The sequence below is a fragment of the Lissotriton helveticus genome, chromosome 2_1 (genome assembly GCF_964261635.1).
Source record: "Lissotriton helveticus chromosome 2_1, aLisHel1.1, whole genome shotgun sequence".
Lineage (NCBI taxonomy): Eukaryota > Metazoa > Chordata > Amphibia > Caudata > Salamandridae > Lissotriton > Lissotriton helveticus.
This window is the reverse complement of record NC_136059.1, coordinates 87153074-87173114: the sequence shown is the minus strand read 5'-3', so window position 1 is coordinate 87173114 and position 20041 is coordinate 87153074. Positions and strand designations below refer to the sequence as shown.

Below are 20041 nucleotides of genomic sequence, written 5' to 3'. Positions count from 1 at the left end.
AAAGTGCTCTGTGAACACCCAAACAAGCGTGTACTGGAACTGTAGAGGAGCAACCTGACAAGAAACTTCATCCTCAAGGGCCAAGTCGAGACATCATATCAGTGGTTCATTTGTTTATTATGTTTCTGTATGTTATGATGTATTGTTAACCATTGGGAACTTTTAGGGGTTGTTCTGATAGGACAAAACTTTATAGTTGCTGTGCGGTGCATTCACATGCGGGAATGACACACTAATTGTATATTATGCAGGGGTGGGCAGAACTCTGCAGAATTCCATGCAGCTACAGAAAAACTCAGTGAGTTTCTGCGGAATTCCGCCAATGGGTAGGAAATATGCAGCTCACGCTGCACACGCTACAATATAGCGCTGACATGGTGAGCAGCACAAAAAATCTGCACGAATGGCACCATGCGTTGCGCAAGAGTGTGCGGCCATTTGAGTTGATTTTGGTGCCGCTTGAGTAGAAAATCTACACGAGCTGCAGCAAGTCTACCCGAACAGCAGCCCTCTGACCACGATCGCTTGTTTACACTGGCAACTAACCGCAGTATTTGCGGAATTTGCCCAGAAATCTGCATTAAAGAGTAATGTGGAGTGGCCAAAATTCCATCAATTTCGTGGGCGCCCACTCCAAATTTTATGCAAATTTGGTCCGTCCCTGGTGATTGGCTGACTTGAGAGGGTAATGCCTGAGTGACTGCAATGGGAGGATTGCTACACGCAAATGGACCATGCCTGCAGAGAGCGCTCAACTGACGGAATAATGCACTGATACATTACTTGCAAGACTAGAGGCGTATAAATAATCACTGTTGGACCTGGCGCTCTCTGCAGGGCAGCCCTCAAACCTTTTGCCTTTAACCTCCACCTTTTTTTTCTGAATTAATTTTTGCTGACTTTGGGACTCTGTGAACTTTACTACTACTAACCAGTGCTAAAATGTTTGTGCTGCCTCTTTAAAACATGGTATAATTGGCTTATCCCGAATTAGCATATTCAATATACTTGTAGGTCCTGGTACTACAGCCTGTGTGTGCAATTTTAAACTGCTATGTCGACCTGGCAAAATAAAGCTTGCACCAGGCCCAAATCTTCATTTTTAATACACATAAATCATCCCTAGGGTAGGCCGTGGACAGCCCAGAGGGCAGGGTGAAATGTATTTTAAAAGTTGGACATGTACTTTTAGGTTTTACATATCCTGGTAGTGAAAAAACTCTTATCTCCATTATTCACTACTGCAAGACCTACCTTTCCTACAGGATAACATTGGATTTGACGTTTTACATTTAATAAGCTTTGACTTCCAAATGAGAACCAGTTACCAGTTCATGTTTGGTGTCCTTGGAATTGTAATGAAAAATCCTCTCTTGTTGTGAAGTCAGATTTTTTGTTGCAATTTTGAAAATACCACTTTTAGAAAGGGGGCATTTTCCTACCATAGCCATTTAGTGTCTGCAGTCTGTCTCTGGGTCACATGACTGGGTGAAGCTAACAGTTGGGCTTTGTGTATTCCTCCTAGACAGTGACACACAATAGAGAGCTTCAGTGTGCCTGGATGCGCCATCACTGGCAGGATGGGAGTGCGGAGCTGGGCATGGCCCTACTTACACTTGAATAGGCTGTGTCCAGTCACCCATACAAAGGACTGCATACCCCGTGTAGTTAGTCTGGAACCAGGGCAGGGAAGGCAGGATGCCCAGGGACCTCAAAGTGAAAACTCTAGAAGCTTCTCCCACTTCAAAGGAAGGCCCAGGTATAAATATTGGCCCCCAGACACCCACTCTTTAGTACACATCTGGACCTGTGGCTACTCTGCCAGGAAAAAGGACTGCTGTACTGCTGAAAGGACTCCTGTTAGAACTCAGGTTGATGCTGACTGGGGTATAAGCCCTGGTAAAGCGATAACCACAATCCTCATCAGGGTAAGAGGCATGAATACTCTAAATTAACCTGTGCTCACCCTCTGGTAACTTGGCACAGAGCAGTGAGGCATAACTTTAGAGGTAATGTGTAAACACTTCCAACAGTCAAACAGTGAAAACACCACACAAAGAGATTCCACACCAGGTTAGAAAAATAGAGCGTAATTTAATAAGTAAAACAAGCACAAAACGATAAAAATCCAATAAGTAGAACTTAAGTAATTCGTTTTTAAAGAATAAATTGTAAAATAGCTCTTAGAAACAATAAGTGCTAACTAGGGATATCTGGTTGCGTCGGACCGGGACAAAGTCTAAAGTTCAAGCCAACCGTGATGGAGTGCAGGCCCGCTACAAGGACCCAGTTAGGCCAGCCGAACCAAAGTACCTTAACAGAGGCAATGCATCGGTTACGAGATGCGACAAGGCTGTGGTGCAAGGTTCTGATGCATCCACGTCTAGGATCCTGTCGACAGGGCTTGCGGTGCGAAGGCTGGTGTTGAGGATGCGAAGTGCAGTGGAGTGGAGACAATGCATCAGTTCCGATAAGCAGGGAAGCTGGGATGCAGAGGTTCAAAGTCGTCATCAAGGCTGCCGTCAACGAGGGATGCAAGGAGCTTGCGCTGGGAAAAGTGCTGCACAGTGACGGTTCTAAAGGCGATGCCTCAATCCCAACATGTGGGATGCAGCGGTGGTGCAAATCTTTTGCGATAAGTCCAATTAACACAACAGCGGCGTTGCAACGGTTCTACTTGAAGATGCACTGCTCAGCTGAGGGGATGCATCAGTTCTGCTCGGGGATGCGTCGTTCAGAAGAGGATGCGTTGGTTCTGCTAGAGAAGCACTTTAGGCCCACTTCCAAGGGTCCAGGACTGGGGAGCCACCCATTGACAGTGCAGACTCACAGATGGCAGACTTCAGGTGCAGAAACAGGTTTGCTGAAAGTCTCTTATGTCCCTGACACTTCAGAACCGGAAGCCAGCCAGCTAGCCCTTGGAGTCCTTCTGGGTTCAAGTGATGCAGGTCCAGTCCGCTCACCCAGGCATGAGGGCAGCAGGCAGCAGGTCAGCACAGCAAGACAGGAGTTCAGCAAAACAGAAGCCCAGCAGAGTGTCAGTCCTTTCAGCAGCACAGCAGTCCTATTTCCTGGCACCTTCACTGGTCCAGAAGTGTACTGAAGTGGTGGTGTTAGAGGTCCAGTACTTATACCCAGTTGGGCCTTTGAAGTGGGGGAGACTTCAAAGACAGGCCTCTGTAGTGCACTCACCATTTTGTTGTGAAAGCATGCGTGTTAAAGGCATATGCCTGGTAAAAACATGCGTGGTAACAATGCATGGTAAAGCACTCGTGTAGTAATGGATGCATTGAATGCATGGTAATGCGTGGTAAAGGCGGTTTCCCCTGCAACTGTTCTGGACTGCTGCTCTGAAGGACTGCTGCCCTACTGAGCTGACCTACTGCCCTTTTGCCTGGGTGAGAAGGACTGAACCCAGGAACCAGAGTGACTCCAAGGGCTAGTTTGCTGGCCTCCTGATCACAAGCCTCAGGGACACAACTGGCTTCCAACAACCTTACACCCAGAATCTGGACTCTACAATGTGTAAGTCCTGCTCTTCTAGGTGGTGCCACCCCAGTCATGGACCCTTTTGGAAGTGGACCTGAATGTGTTCTGCCAAGCCCAGCTGTGGTCCCCATTGGAACTGACGCAAAGCAATGAGAATCCAGGCAAAGCCACACCGCACAGCTTCCAGCCTTAACGGAATTGTTGCTGAGCGACGCGAGGACACGCAGATCCTTGCCGCACAGTTGCCAGCTCAGCGGAACTGATGTAAAGAAATGCATAGACCCACAGAGCCTCGCTGCACAGCTGCCAACATAGCAGAACCAATGCCAAGAAAATGCAGAGCCTTGAAAAGTCTCACCTCAAAGCTTCATCAGAACCGACGCTGGATGATATAAATTCAACACCACGCAGACTGTGCACCAGGATTTAGCCCCTTCGATGCTTGTGACGGAACAGTTCCGTCATGAGCGACGGTTGGGCTGTGCTTATGACGGAACCGTTCCGTCACGGCTCCGCCCGTTTTTTAGAACCTTCAGCACAGAGCGAAAATTCGCGCCGCGCTGAAGGTGTTAAGGTACGGTGTTAAATGTGTACCTAAGTGGGTCTCTGTAGCCAGCCCGCACTCCATCGTGGTCAGCCTTAACTTGTGATTTTGTCCCGGTCCGTCACCAGCTAACCACAGTTGGCGCATTGTGCTTTGTGCGCATTCTCCCTAAAATATTTAAAATTGCATATCTTTGGTTCTACCAAATGGATTTGTGTGGTTTTCATTATTACATGTTGCTCTATTATTATAAATTGGTGTGGGATGTTTCTTGTTTTGTGTTTTCACTTCATTACTGTTTGAAGTGCTTAATAAATACTTTGCCTCTAACTTAAGACTGACTGCTCTGTGTCAAGCTACCAATGTTTTGAAACAGGCTAATTTGGAGTTTTCTTTGCCTCGCCCTGACAAGGACCATGGTTGCTGCTTGAGTAGGGTTTGACTCCCCTCAACCAGTAACCCAACTTTTTACAATCACCCCTTGTGCAAAATGCAAATGTAGTACAACTTTATAACACCTTATAAGCAAAACTGCCTGATGTCATGCAATGCTGTCAAAACTTGTGGTCTCTTCCTGCTTTTTAAGTGTTCATATTTTTCTTTTGTTTAGTATGAGAACCAGACAAAGCTGGCGCTTGTCGGAAATTGGGGGACAACAGGCTTGACGTACCCCAAATATACGGATGTTACTGGAAAGATTAAACTCCCAAAGGACAGCTTCCGCCCATCCACCGGCTGGAGCTGGGCCGGGGACTGGGTCATCAGCCCTGAGAAGACGTGAGTGGATACAGTGTTTTGACCAGTCCTAACTTTGAGTGTTTTTCCCTTTCGTGCAACCCAACAATCATCTTTTGTCGTTTGTTATACCTGTCCTCATTTCAAACCATGGACTGAACCTTTGACAGGCCCAGAGCTCACCTGCTGGTCAGGTCTTCTCTCCTGATTGGCATGTTCTCTTGGTTAGCAAATGTAAAGAGAAAGAACGATAGTCATGTGTGTGCAGAGGCAATCTCCCATTATACTGCCGTATGATCCACAGAGTGGTACATGACGAAGCGAGGCGACATTGTGCTAGTCAGCTCAGCAAAATAGATAGCTGCCAAGTCTATGAGCCTAGGAGACACTGAATTTTGCTCTCTCTTGGTCACTTTCATCGCTATATTGGCGGTGGGGTGTCTTCCTGGTAACCACATGGGCCAATCTAGCTTGGCCATCAGGATCTTACGGCATGTCAATTGCGTGTTCGTACAAGTTGCTGGATTTAGAGAACTGACCATGCGCGCCTTCTACAGCACAGTGCCCAGTAGTACGATTATTTATATTTACATGGATTGTATTATTGCTTATCTGTTTTTATATTTTTAATTTACTGAGCCTTGTTAGCTATGTGCAAGGGTGAGGAACCTAGGATGTTGGCTGCAGTTGTGTTATAGTAACTCCTCAAAAATACTATATTGGTATACCATATTGTATATTATGTTTGCACAATAACGAGTGCATGTTTGCCACTGTGCATGCATTTGCAGGCAGGCACACCAGTCTCCTTTTATGCAAATGTGTTTCAGACCTGTGATAGTTGTGCAGCCTTTACCCATCTGCTTCCCAGACTGTACTCACAGGAGCACGGTGCAGTTCGAGCAGAGCGGTTTCTTCTTGAAACTATGTCCTTGCTCCTCAATCAGTACTCACAGTTCATAGATGTGAGGGACCTTGATAAAGGGATCCGGCTCAAAGCCTTCAGGAGGATCCGCGTGGATTTCAAACCTACTGAACGACAGTGGATTCAGGTCGTGTTATGGGGCGACCATCAGATGCTGGAGCCAGACTTACTGATAAGTTACTGAAAGGTTCTGCATCCATGAAAAGTATCAGGATTTCTTCTACTTTGAATTTTCAAGAGTCCATATCCGCGGGGCAATCAGGAGTAATGTCTCCGCTACGAAAAACAAGATATCCACAGTGGCTGACATTTATATCCCAGTGTCAATCATTACATTGCCTGTAATGTTTTCCACTTTTTGTGCAGCACTCTGTGCCACTTCTTAGCTACTACAAATCACTTTTACAGGATCTTTAACTTATTTTTAAATGTGTGACATTGTTGCAGATTCTCTTTGATCTGTCGTTTTGGTCAGATTTTTCAATGTGCAGGGAGCACGGGCGTGGTGTTCTTTGCGTGATGTGAGATTTAACATGTTTCTCAATAAGAATAAAAAATTGACAAGCATCCTCAGTCTGTCTGTGTGTGGTAACCCTGCATGTGAACAGCAGAGCCAACCATGGGTACAGATCTGTTAATTATCTAATGGTTGTAACACAACAGATCATGGATTGATAAATCAATGTTCCCACCTTCACATCACATTTTTAGGCATAACATAATAACATTAATACATGTTACCATCCCTGGTCCAGTTGCACCAGTTGTACTGAAGCTCATGATATGCTCTGACCATTAACCTTTGTTATCACTCCTCTCTTTGTAATCATTCCTTGACAGCTTGCTGTACGACACCGACGCTGGTCACATGAGCTTTGTCGAAGAAGTGTTTGAGAATCAAGCTCGCCTGCCTGGTGGACAGTGGATTCATATGACCGAGGCGTATTCGGACGTGGTAAGGATTTCCCATACACCTGGTTTCCTATGACGCTGAACGTAGACGTAGACGCTCTCATAATGTTTATCGATTTGTTCCCTATACTAATGCATATTGATCATGCAAGATGTGATCCACTCAAGGTGCACTTAGTGTTGTTTCGGTCGCCTTGTCTTGATTTGGATTCTGAGGTTTCTCAATGTGAGCAGCTAACGATGACTTGCATGCATGAAGAACTGAGAGGCCAGACTTTGGTCTGATGCTGGGAATGTTGGCTCTGCCCGTCAACTGGGTGCAATTTAGCTAAATTGTGTAAATTGGTACTTCTAAGTGCAATCTGAATAAGTTGACTTATTATTAGCTGTCCTAATCTACAAAAGGCAGAGTATTACATGTTTTGGCCTAATGCAAGTTTTCCAATATGTAGGTGCTGTGTATATCCTCTTTGGACTACTGGTTACTAGTGCAAGAGACAGGGCGAGCATCAGTGCTCATTATTATCGTTTTTTAGGACCGTGCTTTTCTGGCAACTTCACAAAGATTTTATTTTTAGAAATGTTTACCAACTTTCTGCAAGATCAAATGTAAGAACAGTGAGTATGATACAGTTCTGCTCCGATGATGGATACACGCTCCATGTTTTCTTCATTCTTCAAGACCCATCTTCCTAGATACCCACAGTGTGCACTGTGCCACTGTGCATTTACTGGTTTTGTAAGGTGCAACAAACATAGTTGTCTTGTTCATTCATAGACTCTTGGCCCTTGCAAAATCATTGGCATTAACCAAACATTTCCAAAGACTGCTGTACAGTGACAAACTATAGATGAGTTTTCTTACATGGTACTTTACATCTTCAAAGAGCAGACTGTACGTACTTAGGCGCCAACTTACGCCATCCTTCTGTCTGCGTTGTTCTTCCAGAATGGAGAGAAAGTGCTGCCCAAGGATGAGATTGAATGCCTTCCGGGTTGGAAATGGGAAGACGAGGAATGGTCTACAGACCTCAACAGAGCCGTGGACGAACATGGTAGGTCAAACGGTCATTAGTAGAGCACTCAGCTCAGGCCGCTGTCTATGTTGTTACACAGTAGTACGTATAGTCACATGCGAGTGTGGGGTGTATTCCCTCTGCAGATGGGTTTTGCCCACATAATAAAAGCATTGTTTGGGTGCGCATGCTGTAAATTGGAAGCCTGGCCTTTAATACAACAAGTAATACAACAAGTAGTAGCTGGTGTAATTGTTATATTGTGTAAAAAACATGTCATGTAAAGAGGCTACAAATAAAGTTAATAAATACTATTTTTTGGCAGACTGTTGATTTCATGCAGTCTTTGGTGTTCTTGTATTTGTGTTCAAATCTTGTGTTTACTAGTATCTCAAATAATGCTACTCTATGGGTTTGAAATTTAAGACAAGGGGCCAGATGTAGGTAATCCCTGATTACCGATTCTTAAATACCGAATCATACCGATTCGGTATTTAAGAACTGGCAATCGGGATGTAGGTATATTTACCGAATTAATTACCGAATCGGTATGATTCGGTAATTAATGAATCGGTATTTACCGAGTCTGTAACTGCCATTGTTTCCTATGGGCCTGGAGGCCCATAGGAATCAATGTCAATTACCGAATCGGTAAATACCGATTCGGTAATTGGGGGAAACATTGAAGGGTGGCAGGGTGTCACTTTGACACCCTGTTGCACCCCTCAATTGTGCATGGGTGCACATGTTGCAGACATACATGCCCTTAGGGCATGTATGTCTGCAACATGGCACTGTTTAAAAAGCAGAATGCTTTTTAAATGGTTTTCTTAATTTACCACCAACTACTAGTTGGTGGTAAATTAAGAATTCTTAAACCCTTGTAGCACTGAAAACAGTGCTACCTACATCTGAAATCTGTAATTTTACCAATTCGGGATTTTACCAATTCGGTAAAATTACAGAATCGGTAAAATTACCGATTCTGTAATTTTACATGCCCCTACATACCAATGTCCAAATACCGGTCGGAAACGGACGAAAATCGGTATTTTTGGCCGTTTCCGACCGGTATTTGGACACCTACATCTGGCCCAAGATCTTTTCCACATTTGAAGTATGAGTATTACTAGCATCTTAAAAATTAGAGAAATACTCTGGTAGGGCTCGGGGAGACCGGGCCATAAAGGAGCAACTAGTATTACTATGATACGTTAAACCCTTTTACAAACTCTCTGCTACCTACATCCTGCCTCCGTTGACCCTACAAAGATGAGTCTTGAAAACATCCCCAAAATGAGATTCATCACATATACAGCAGAAGGGGCTGATGCATAATTCCAGTGTCACACTCCACAAAGACCCAGGGGAAAGCCTCCTTTTAAAGTTTTAAAACCAGGACAGGTCTCCACAGAATACAAACTCTGAGTAAATCAGTGCCTCAAAGCACCTCAAGAATGTAGGCCCTGAGGAACAAATAGCTCTGTTAGCCATAGGTATCCCCATATTGCTCCCATTCAGAGCCAAGATGCTCATTCTCTTCCACTCCTCTCTACCAATATAAAATACAAGACTGTGCCTTCCTTCCATTCTTCACTGCTGGCTACGTGTCATAGGCAGGCATCTGGAGATTGAGTTTATATTCCCCAAGTGACTCATATAGCTGTTTCATTGAAATGATAAATAGTGGTAAAAATAAAGTTAAGCTCTGGGAGACCTCAAAACGGATGGCAGCGAAATGTAGGGACACTCATAGCATCTAGTTCCTGTTAATCAAGAACTAGCCCAACCAAGCCTTTCTCCTCCGGGTGGTATCAGCTACTACTTCCAGGTGCTGTAAGAAAGGTATATGATTCACAGGATTGAAGATATCGATTGAGCAAGATCAACATTGGCATCTGACTCTTGTCTCAAGTTCGGAGGAGCTGGTGCTGAGTATCTACCAAGGCTGATCGAGTCCCATGTCCTGGCCTCAGTACAGACCGATGGCCATCCCAGATTCAGTGTGTCAACAAAGGTTTCTGCTGTTGCTCACACACAATGGCTTCCAAGGTCTCACTGATCAAAGAAAGGTGAGGAAATGGCTGGTAGCTGAAAGTTTCCTCAGCCAGGAAAGAGCCTTGCTTTTGAAAGGTGGTGTAATGACTTCTATTACAATACATCTGTCGCATCCCCTACCTGAGGCTGCTACTGAAAATAAGGGTGACATCTGAAACCAGGATACTTGTGAGGGACTTACTGACCTTTGATAAGAAAGGGACCAAGCAAAAGGAAGAGCAGGCCAACTTGGGGATCAGACCTACCATTTGCTCCTGGGTCGTCTCAGCTGAATCACTAACAGAATATCGAGGATCTAAATATCAACCTACAAAAATATCGGTGACAGAATATCGACCACCAGAATATCGAATTCCTATCTACAAACAGGTAAGTACAAAAACATCGAATCCTAAATACCGTAAATAATATAGTTTTCTAAAATATCGACTTTTTTAAATATCTTAAAAGTAATGTAAAATTAGTGAAATAATAAATATAATTAAGTAAAACATACTTGAAAATACTTAAATGACTTTAAAATTAATAAATAATAAATGTAAGTAAAAATAAAATTAAACCTGTATTTTTATTTTTTATTACATATATTTTAACTCAATATTATTCAAAAACAATCTATATTTTTGATAATTAAATGTTAAAAACTGAATTTTAAATATAATTACATATATATATATATATATATATATATATATATATATATATATATATATACACACACACAAATAAACCTATCATATAAATATAAAAATACATTATATATATTAGGATAAAACATAAAAAAAAATGTAAATAATATTTTACACTACATTAAATATAACAATACTGATAAAATTGCATAGCGTCAAAGATAACATTACTATTTCCACTCCAACAAATGGTACAGTAGGGAACTTGTTGGACAGCGGGAGAGTAAAAATTACTATTCCCACTCAGTGAGTGCAACAGTATGGATAGCGTTGGATGGCGGAAATGTAAAAATTACTATTCCCACTCCAGTGAGTGCAACAGTAGGGAAAGCATTGGATAGCGGGAGGGTAAAATGACTATTCCCACTCCAGTGAGTGCAACAGTAAGGAAAGTGTTGGATAGCGTGGGGGAATAATTTAATATACCCACTCCTGCAATTTAATTAACATGAATAAACAATTAATAATTTTCAAAAAATTAATTTACATCCCACCATTTTCCCCTATAAACATTACCTACAATATTGTAACATATTAATAAATTAACATAATTAATTAACAATTGCCAGTATTTGTACTCACCGGACGCTGTAGACCTTGCTCTGACCCACAAAACGCTCGACGAGCCCCCTGCCTTCCTGCTCACCGGGACGGGACTCGGTCTGGACGCCACGCTGTTTTGCTGCCTGTTGCCGTTCCCCCCTGCCGCAAGCGCCGCAGATCATCAGGCGCAGCCGCAGAGCGGGGGGAACGTGGTACTACAACTCCCAGGAGCCCTCAGCTGGCCACGCCCTTAAACGCGCCCGGAGGCGCTTGAAAAGGGCGTCGCTCGCACCGCCACGCGGGACGCGCGCGGGCGGTCGCCGGGCTGAGCCCGGTTAGAGGGCGGGCCGTCTGTGGCCGTCCGGGGCTGGCCGAGGCTGAGCTGGCCGAGGCTGGGCTGGGCCACCCCTTTTCCATTTTGTAGCCTGAGGTCCGTAAACACCATTAATTTTACTAGTTTTCTTTGTTCTATCTTTATTCCATTATTGCGACCAGTGTAATATATGCATTTAGTGTGTTAATATAGTGCACCTTGCTAGTGTACTATTCTTTTTAATTCATTGGATCCATTGCTAAGTAAATATGGTGAAAAACGTTAAGGACAAAACTGCTGCTAACCCTCCCCTACCTACTTTGACAGCTATAGATCGAATGCTGCAGCAGACGATTGGGGTGGTTGCTTCAGCCATTGAAAGCACTGAAAGGCATCTTTCCCTGCCATCAGGTTCTCTTCCCACCTTAGCTAATCCAAATATGACAACGATGACTATTAATTCCCAGGACTCCCTATTAGCTCCCTCCTTTGCAGCTTTGCCTAGAAGAACTAGCATAACCCCAATAATAGAGAGGTCTTGCAGGGATTCCACGGATGTTAATGATTTACTACCTTTAACCGTAAGGCTATCCGTGACTCCCTCCCTATCTCCTAGTAACGAGATTGGTGATTCCACTCCCCCAAACGAGGATGCCCCAGACAATGAGGGACAAGATACTTTAGGAAGCCCAATCCCTACTTTAAATATTAGTGACAGCCCCTGTATTAGAACTAGAGGGCAGAAGGCTAGGTCTAAACAAAAACATATTGCCAGAGAAAGGCAATCTAGCAAGTTAAATAAAAACAACAAAAGGAATACTAAACTTAAAAGAATTAAAAGTATAGAACATTTAAATAGGAGCACAGGGAGTGAGAGGAATGATCACCCAGCGACAACCCCTCTACATACTACTAACAGGGACTTAAATGATGAATCCTTTTGGGAGAGAATGGATACTTTATTAATGACCCTCTTTGAGCCTATAAACTTAAAAGTTAAGAACATAGAATCTAGGCTAATTAATATTGAGGGTAAACTTGATAAACAATTGACCCCAAGTGAGGTTAAAGCTCTACCCCAACCAAATGCATCATGTTCCAAAACTGGCCCTTTGGCTTCTGTTAAAGTGCCAGTTTTAGCTAAACTTCCAGCTAAAACACCAGCTCCAACCAAAGCATTAGCAAAGTCTAAACACCTGACTTTAAAGCCTACTGACCGGCTTAACCAAAATGGTACAAGGTGGGACACTTTAAGTCAGGATAAAGGGTCTGTTGATTCAATCGCGGCAACCCCGAATGTGTCTTCGCTCGTACCACCACTACAAAATAGAACGGTATACACCCATTACAACGCATTTTTTACAACGCACTACCATTACAACGGAACTTTTACAACGCAAATACTATTACAACGCATTTATTTACAACGCATGTTTTTACAACGCAGGTACTTTTACAACGCATACCATTACAACGTAAGTATTGGTAAGTATATAATTATATTTAAAATGTTATATGTTAGGTTTTTTTTAAAGGGGTATTTTTAGGGTTCAGGGTCAGTTTTGGGTTTTTGGGTAAAGGGGTATTTTTAGGGTTCAGGGTCAGTTTTGGGTTTTTGGGTAAAGGGGTATTTTTAGGGTTTAGGGTCAGTTTTCAGTTTTTGGGTAAAGGGGTATTTTTAGGGTTCAGGGTCAGTTTTCAGTTTTTGGGTAAAGGGGTATTTTTAGGGTTTAGGGTCAGTTTTCAGTTTTTGGGTAAAGGGGTATTTTTAGGGTTCAGGGTCAGTTTTCAGTTTTTGGGTAAAGGGGTATTTTTAGGGTTCAGGGTCAGTTTTCAGTTTTTGGGTAAAGGGGTATTTTTAGGGTTTAGGGTCAGTTTTCAGTTTTTGGGTAAAGGGGTATTTTTAGGGTTCAGGGTCAGTTTTCAGTTTTTGGGTAAAGGGGTATTTTTAGGGTTCAGGGTCAGTTTTCAGTTTTTGGGTAAAGGGGTATTTTTAGGGTTTAGGGTCAGTTTTCAGTTTTTGGGTAAAGGGGTATTTTTTGGGTTCAGGGTCAGTTTTGGGTTTTTGGGTAAAAGGGTATTTTTAGGGTTCAGGGTCGGTTTTTGGGTAAAAGGGTATTTTTAGGGTTCAGGGTCAGTTTTGGGTTTTTGGGTAAAGGGGTACAGGGTAAAAATAAAATTAAATTAAATTAAAATTAAATTAATTAAATGAAATTAAATTAAATTAAATTAAATTAAATACAATTACATTAAATTATAATAATTTTAAATAATATACAATTAAAAAAATTATATATACTTACCAATACTTACGTTGTAATGGTATGCGTTGTAAAGGTACCTGCGTTGTAAAAAAATGCGTTGTAAATACATGCGTTGTAATAGTATTTGCGTTGTAAAAGTCCCGTTGTAACGGTATGCGTTGTAAAAGTATGCGTTTTAACGTCATACATCCAAATAGAACTGTAGGGCTTCAACATGGGGAAGGAGAAACACCGAATCTCTTTAATTTAAATCTTCCTCCAGAAGCTACACCTTACACTGTGGTTTTAACAAATGTACCCCCAATCCCTTTTAACACCACTGAAAACTGGTCAACCCTGATAAATAAATCCCTCCATTTTTCGTCATCTAGGGTAGGACTAAAAAGTCACCTTTTCTCAGAGTTCAAAATGGCCAGACGAGCTAGATGGGTGGGTACCTCGACCAAAATATTGAGGGGTGATTGTGTAGTTCTACCTTTTCGATCCCCTGAAATGGTTCATACAATACTGGAAAGAGCTGCCATGGGGCCATACGATTCGCATTCTGTTAACATCTTTCCCCTTGGCTACTTTTACCCTCCTCTTCCACCTATTAGGCGTATACCTCATGATCGTTACCCTACTATGAACTGTGAACAACCATGGGACAGAAGATATGGAATCCCTACCTTCAATTACTACGACACTCTTAGTGCGCTTGAAAATATTGACTGACTGTGGTCTATTTCAACAACTCCCACAGTGTCAGGTTTAAACGAGGTAACACAATCTGATCCCTGCATGAAAGAATATGCAGATGAACTTGGGGGGAAACACTTACCAGCTATGTTAACCACGTGTGATGTTGTGCAGCTCGGTGGGGATGTTCGGGCAGCAGAAGATAACTTGGAGCAGGGGGGCAATCATTTGGCCCCCCCTTTGTATGTCACTTCCACCTTGATATCTCCTGCAGCCCAGCCTATTCCATCAAAGAGCTTAACGGAGCTTAAAATTTCTTCCTGGAATATAGCCGGTATTAGATCCAAAGTGGATCATCCTATTTTTATGGATTTCGTTCACTCTCAGGACTTGCTTTGCTTTCAAGAAACATGGAGTGTTGAACCTGTGCATTTGATAGGCTACAGAACTTTTTGTATCCCAGCTGTAGCTGTTCCCCATGGGAGGCCGAAAGGTGGTCTGTGTGTTTATCTATCAAATAGATTGGTCTTTGAGAAAATTACTGAACCTGTCAAAGACACTTACTTTCAAATGTAGGTTCTCCATCAGACCAGAGACATCCCAATTCTCGTTGTTAATATATATAATAATATCCCTTGTGAGGATGTCATAAATGTTTTAAGGAAATTGACTAAAGTGCTGTCTACCCAGGGGAAACTTTTTAACCATAAACTGATGTTGATTATACTGGGAGATTTTAACTGTAAACTGTGTGAACTGATTAAGGACAATAGGTGCGGTGTAGCAAGAGATGATGGTGTGGGACGTTTCCATTTTAAACACAATCTCTTAGGGGAACAATTTAATATTTTGCTAGCTAATTTCGACTTAGGTTTTGCAAACGAAATGTGTAACTCTGCCTCCACACTAGCCCCAACATTCAATGGTAGAGGTCGCTCCTCAACTATAGACTATATCACAGTTTCCAATACTTATGGGAACAGAATACTTTCCTTTAATGTTCATGATATAGTACTGAGTGACCATTTTCCACTTTGCGTGTCTGTTCTGTTGCCTACCCCATCACTATTGTCTAGTGCTGGGGTTGGTAACAGCTTAGTCGCCGATTTAGCAATTGGCAAGACTAATGGTTATACTTTGAAATGGACTATGATAAATGAGGCAGAGACAATTAAAAAGGTGGTTAAAAAATGTTTTTCAGAAATAGCTGTATGTTTAGAGACAGACTTACCACCTGAAACCTACCTTGCATCATTTTTAGTTATTTCGAACGAAATTAAAAACTCCCTGACTAGGCAACTGAAGAATCAGAAAAAGGAGAGAGGTTGGTTTGATTCCAGATGCACCAGGGCTTATACAGCCCTAAAAAAGGCGCTGCATAAAAAACCTAAATCTGCAAAGGACATCTGCAGATTCAGGAAAGATTATAAAATGGCCATTAGAGACAGGAAAAATACCCTGAGGTCAGAAGCCTGGGAGGCTCTTTATTCAGCTTCCAAAAGAAATGACAGCGCGAGCTTTTGGAAAACAGTGAGAACCCCTTTTCTTAGTGAGGAGGTGGGGCCAAAAATAGATATAGCAATACCTGAAACAGATTGGGTTAGTCACTTCTCGAGAGTACACGAGGGAGGCGAGCATGAAGGTGAAGATTACATGAGGTCTTTGACCTGTCCTCCTGACTATCCCCCGAGTAACGATCTTTTCTTTACTCTCGAGGAGGTTGAAAAGGCCCTGAGTGGAAGTAAGGGCGCTAAGGCGCCTGGCCCAGACGGGGTCCCCATAGATCTATTTAAAAGTATTCCATCTCTGTGGGTGCCCCTTCTGGTCCAGGTGCTCAATGCCAGTTGAGCTACCGACTTCCTCCCCACCTGGGTGGACTCTGTCATTGTCCCGATTTATAAAAAAGGAAATAGACAGGACCCAGCCTGTTACAGGCCCATTTCTTTACTGGACTCCTTTACTAAAATAGTGGGCAGAGTAATTTTGGACCGACTTTTGGACTGGGCAGAGGCAAACTCCGTTCTGTCCGATCTTTAATATGGTTTTCGTCCCGGCTTGGGGACCGTAGAACAGGGACTGAATTTGATGATGCTGGTCGGGAAATACACGAGGGCTAAACAAGGTAACTTGTTTTTGGCCTTCGTGGATCTCTCGGCCGCGTTTGATTGCGTGGTGCACTCTAAACTGTGGATGATATTGGAAAAATTAGGGGTTGATCTAAACATTATTTATTATCTTAAACGTTTTTACAGCAACGCGTCGGCCCGCGTTCGCTATGGACTTAAGGGAGAGTGCACAGACCAAATACCAATCAGGAGTGGGGTCAGACAGGGATGCGTCCTGGCCCCCTTCCTTTTTAATTTGTACATAAATGGATTGGAAGAAGCCTTGTGCAAAGACAGTTCGGATCCCCCATTTGCAGGTGGTCGCCCAATAACAGCACTTTTGTACGCTGACGACGCTGTACTCATGTCACGTACTCAAGTGGGTCTACAGCGGGTGGTTGACAGCTTTTCTCGCTTTATGAATGAGTTAGGCCTTGAAGTCAATACTTCAAAGACTTTCACTATGTATTGCGGCAGACAAATTAAATCTAAGAGTCCAATTTTTTATAGCGGGACAGAAGCTCGAATTCGCTAAACATTTTTCCTACTTGGGGATACTTTTTGCCCAAAATGAGACATGGTCCCAAGCTGTCTCTGCGAAAAAACTTGAGCTTACCAGACCACCGCTGCTCTTAAAATCTTTTCCAAAAAATTAGGGACCAGACCCCCTGTAGAGTTGATAAAAATATACAAAGCTAAATGTGTAGCAGGTGCTACCTACGATAGTGGGGTCTGGGGTTTTGCAAACTCATTACCTATTCAGGTTCCTGAAAATACCTTTTTAAAATATATATTGGCACTTCCCAAAAACTTTAACTGTCACTCTGAATTGGGCCTCTGTTACATCTCAGATCTGATCAAAGTAGAGCCAGTGCTGTTATGGCACAGACTCTGGACTCAAGAGGCAACCCACTTAAACAGAGCTGTTCTAACAGACATTCTGAAGTTGGAGGGTGCTATTAAAATACCTTGGGTGAAGTATGTTTTTAACTTTTTGAAAGATATTGGGAGAGAGGAATATTTCTCGAACCCCTTGGATATTTCAGAAATCTCACGAAAAGATTTAAAAAAGGAGTGTTTAGCCCTCTTAGAATCTCACCGGGTTTGCTGTGGAGGTCATAAAACCTTCTGTCCAGCAGCACCAATTAGTTTTAGCAACTTTTAAGATTCAGCCCTATTTAATTTATGTAAACTGTATCATGAAATGAGGACAATTGTCCTATTGCCATTCTTAAGAGTTTTAGGATTTCATCATTGCCGTGCGGCGATGATTAGCATGCAAACGCTAGATAATCATGTATCTGTAGCGACAACATCTTTGTACCTAAGGAATGTGATGATTATCAGGAAACGTATGACTACATAACTGCACTTTACAAATGTATTTTTAACTGTAACTGCACTTTAAAATGTAATTGTTCTGCTTATGAATCCAATGAATTACTGTATTTTTATATTCTCTTTTTTAAATTGTATATTTGTAATTTATTTGTACTTTTATGATTGCACACAACAATCGAATAAAGAAATTTTGAATAGAATGGAATAATTAACAATTAATTAATTAACTAATTACAATTAACAATATAATTAATAACAACCAAATCTCAATTAATTCACACAATTAACACTATAAAATAACTTTAAAAAATTATAATATAACAAATAATAAACATTGCATTAAATATAAATTACTTCCTGCCCTACTCCCCTATCAACCCTCAACCCACTGATAAAAAAAGTACACAATTAACATATTTACAAATTAATTGTTAATAATTAATATCTAATTAATAAAAAATAAACAATTAACATAGTTACCAATTAATTATTACTCGTTACTAATCAATTCATAATTATTAATAATACATTAATTAACTTACTTAACAATATAAATTATTAAATCTTAAATTATTAAGTAATAAAATAATTAATTAATTAATCTCAATTAAATTACTTCCCACCATATTCCCCTATGAACCCACCACCTGCTACAGACTTAAATTACGCAAAAAATATTTAACATACAACTAATTAATTCTAACTAATGCTAAAAATATATATTATAATTAAATTACTTCCCACCCTATTCCCCTATAAACCCACAACCCTCTACTGAATTAAATTACACAAAAATTAATTAACATAAAATTCATTACTTTTACAAAATTCAAACATACATTACAAAAATAATACAAACTTTTAACACCTTCAGCACGGCGCGAATTTTGGCGCTGTGCGGTAGGTTCTAAAAAACGGGCGGGGCCGTGACGGAACGGTTCCGTCATTAGCACAGCCCAACCGGCGCTCATGACGGAACCGTTCCGTCACAAGCATCGAAGGGGTTAACACATATACTAACACTTAAAACATTAAAATAGATTCAATATTACTAACTTCGATATTGTGGAAATCGATATTTCTTACCTATTATAATTTATTGCATGATTGATGAAAATCTTACAGTTCAAAAATCACCAGTACTTAATCATTAAATATCTAAAGAAAATAAATGCAGAAGTAAGAAAACGAATTTGGAATGAGAAAATGCAAGAAAAACAAGCACTATGGAGGAAGACATATACCAGTAAAAAGAATAATGCAAGGGAGTTTTGGTCTTTAATTAACAACCTAAACAGATCTAGTAGAGCAACTACATCCTCTGTCATCTCTGAGTCAGATTGGGTCAACTTCCTTCATTTACACCTAAACTCCAATTCAAATACTAGCACGGACTGGAGTCCCGGCATGAATAAATTGAGAAAGTCAGAGGATAAAAAGAACACTGACATTTCTATTACGGAAAACCAAGGGGCCTATTAGGATGCCGCCACGGAAAGGCTTGCCAAAATGCCCATTGTAATATGGCTGGCGGTGTCTAACAGACACCGCCACCATATTAAATATTTTCCGCCCCGGCCGCAAGGCGACCGGGGCGGAAAACAGGCGGGCAATGTTTTTCACCGCCGTGGTCCCCCCCCGCCATCCTAATATGGTGGGGGGGAATTGGGCAATGGATGTCGGGCGGATTGCCTCCGCCAGGCCGGCGGTGGCTACTGCCAGCCTGGCAGAGGCAATCCGCCCGACATCATAATGGGCCCCCATGGTATCCAAATTTATAAAGTAACAGAGATCAGATGGCGCTCCCGGTCCAAATGGGATTCCAGCTGCCTTTTATAAAGAAAATGTTTTACTATGGGCCAAGTACTTAACATTAGTATTTAATCAAGCCGTGCAAACATCATCCATCCCTTCCTCATGGAGGGGTTCCATAATCTCACCTATTTATAACAGCGGTGTGTGGTTAAATCCTTCTAATTATCACCTTCAGCGCGGCGCGAATTTTCGCGCTGTGCTGAAGGTTCTAAAAAACGGGTGGGGCCGTGACGGAACGGTTCCGTCATAAGCACAGCCCAACCGGCGCTCATGACGGAACCGTTCCGTCATAAGCATCGAAGGGATTAAAGACTAATAACACTGCAAGACATTGAAGCTAATGTCTTTGCATCAGTTCTTCTGAAAGAAAAAGCAGAATGGGCAGTGGAAAAGCATTTAATTCCACCCAACCAATCAGGTTTTATACAAAGACAAGGCACGACAACAAATATACCAATACTTGGAATGTTAACAGAAAAATATAAAGTGAAAAAAACAACCGCTATATCTATGTTTTGTTGATTTTAAATCAGCGTTTGACTGTATAGATAGACAAATATTATGGAGAAAATTGGAAATTACGGTATTAATGCTGGCCTTTTAAAAGCAATTCA

The 20041-nt window shown here is 41.8% G+C and overlaps 1 protein-coding gene across 1 annotated transcript in view; it reads left to right on the top strand.

Annotated features, from left to right (window-relative positions):
* The window catches only part of DYSF (dysferlin), a 1004398-nt gene that overhangs the window by 456599 nt on the left and 527758 nt on the right, over positions 1 to 20041 (top strand). Inside the window, exons 26-28 of the mRNA XM_078674496.1 lie at positions 4644 to 4810; positions 6534 to 6648; positions 7555 to 7660. Coding sequence (XP_078530622.1) covers positions 4644 to 4810; positions 6534 to 6648; positions 7555 to 7660 — 388 coding nt within the window. The remainder of the gene's footprint in view (positions 1 to 4643; positions 4811 to 6533; positions 6649 to 7554; positions 7661 to 20041) is intronic.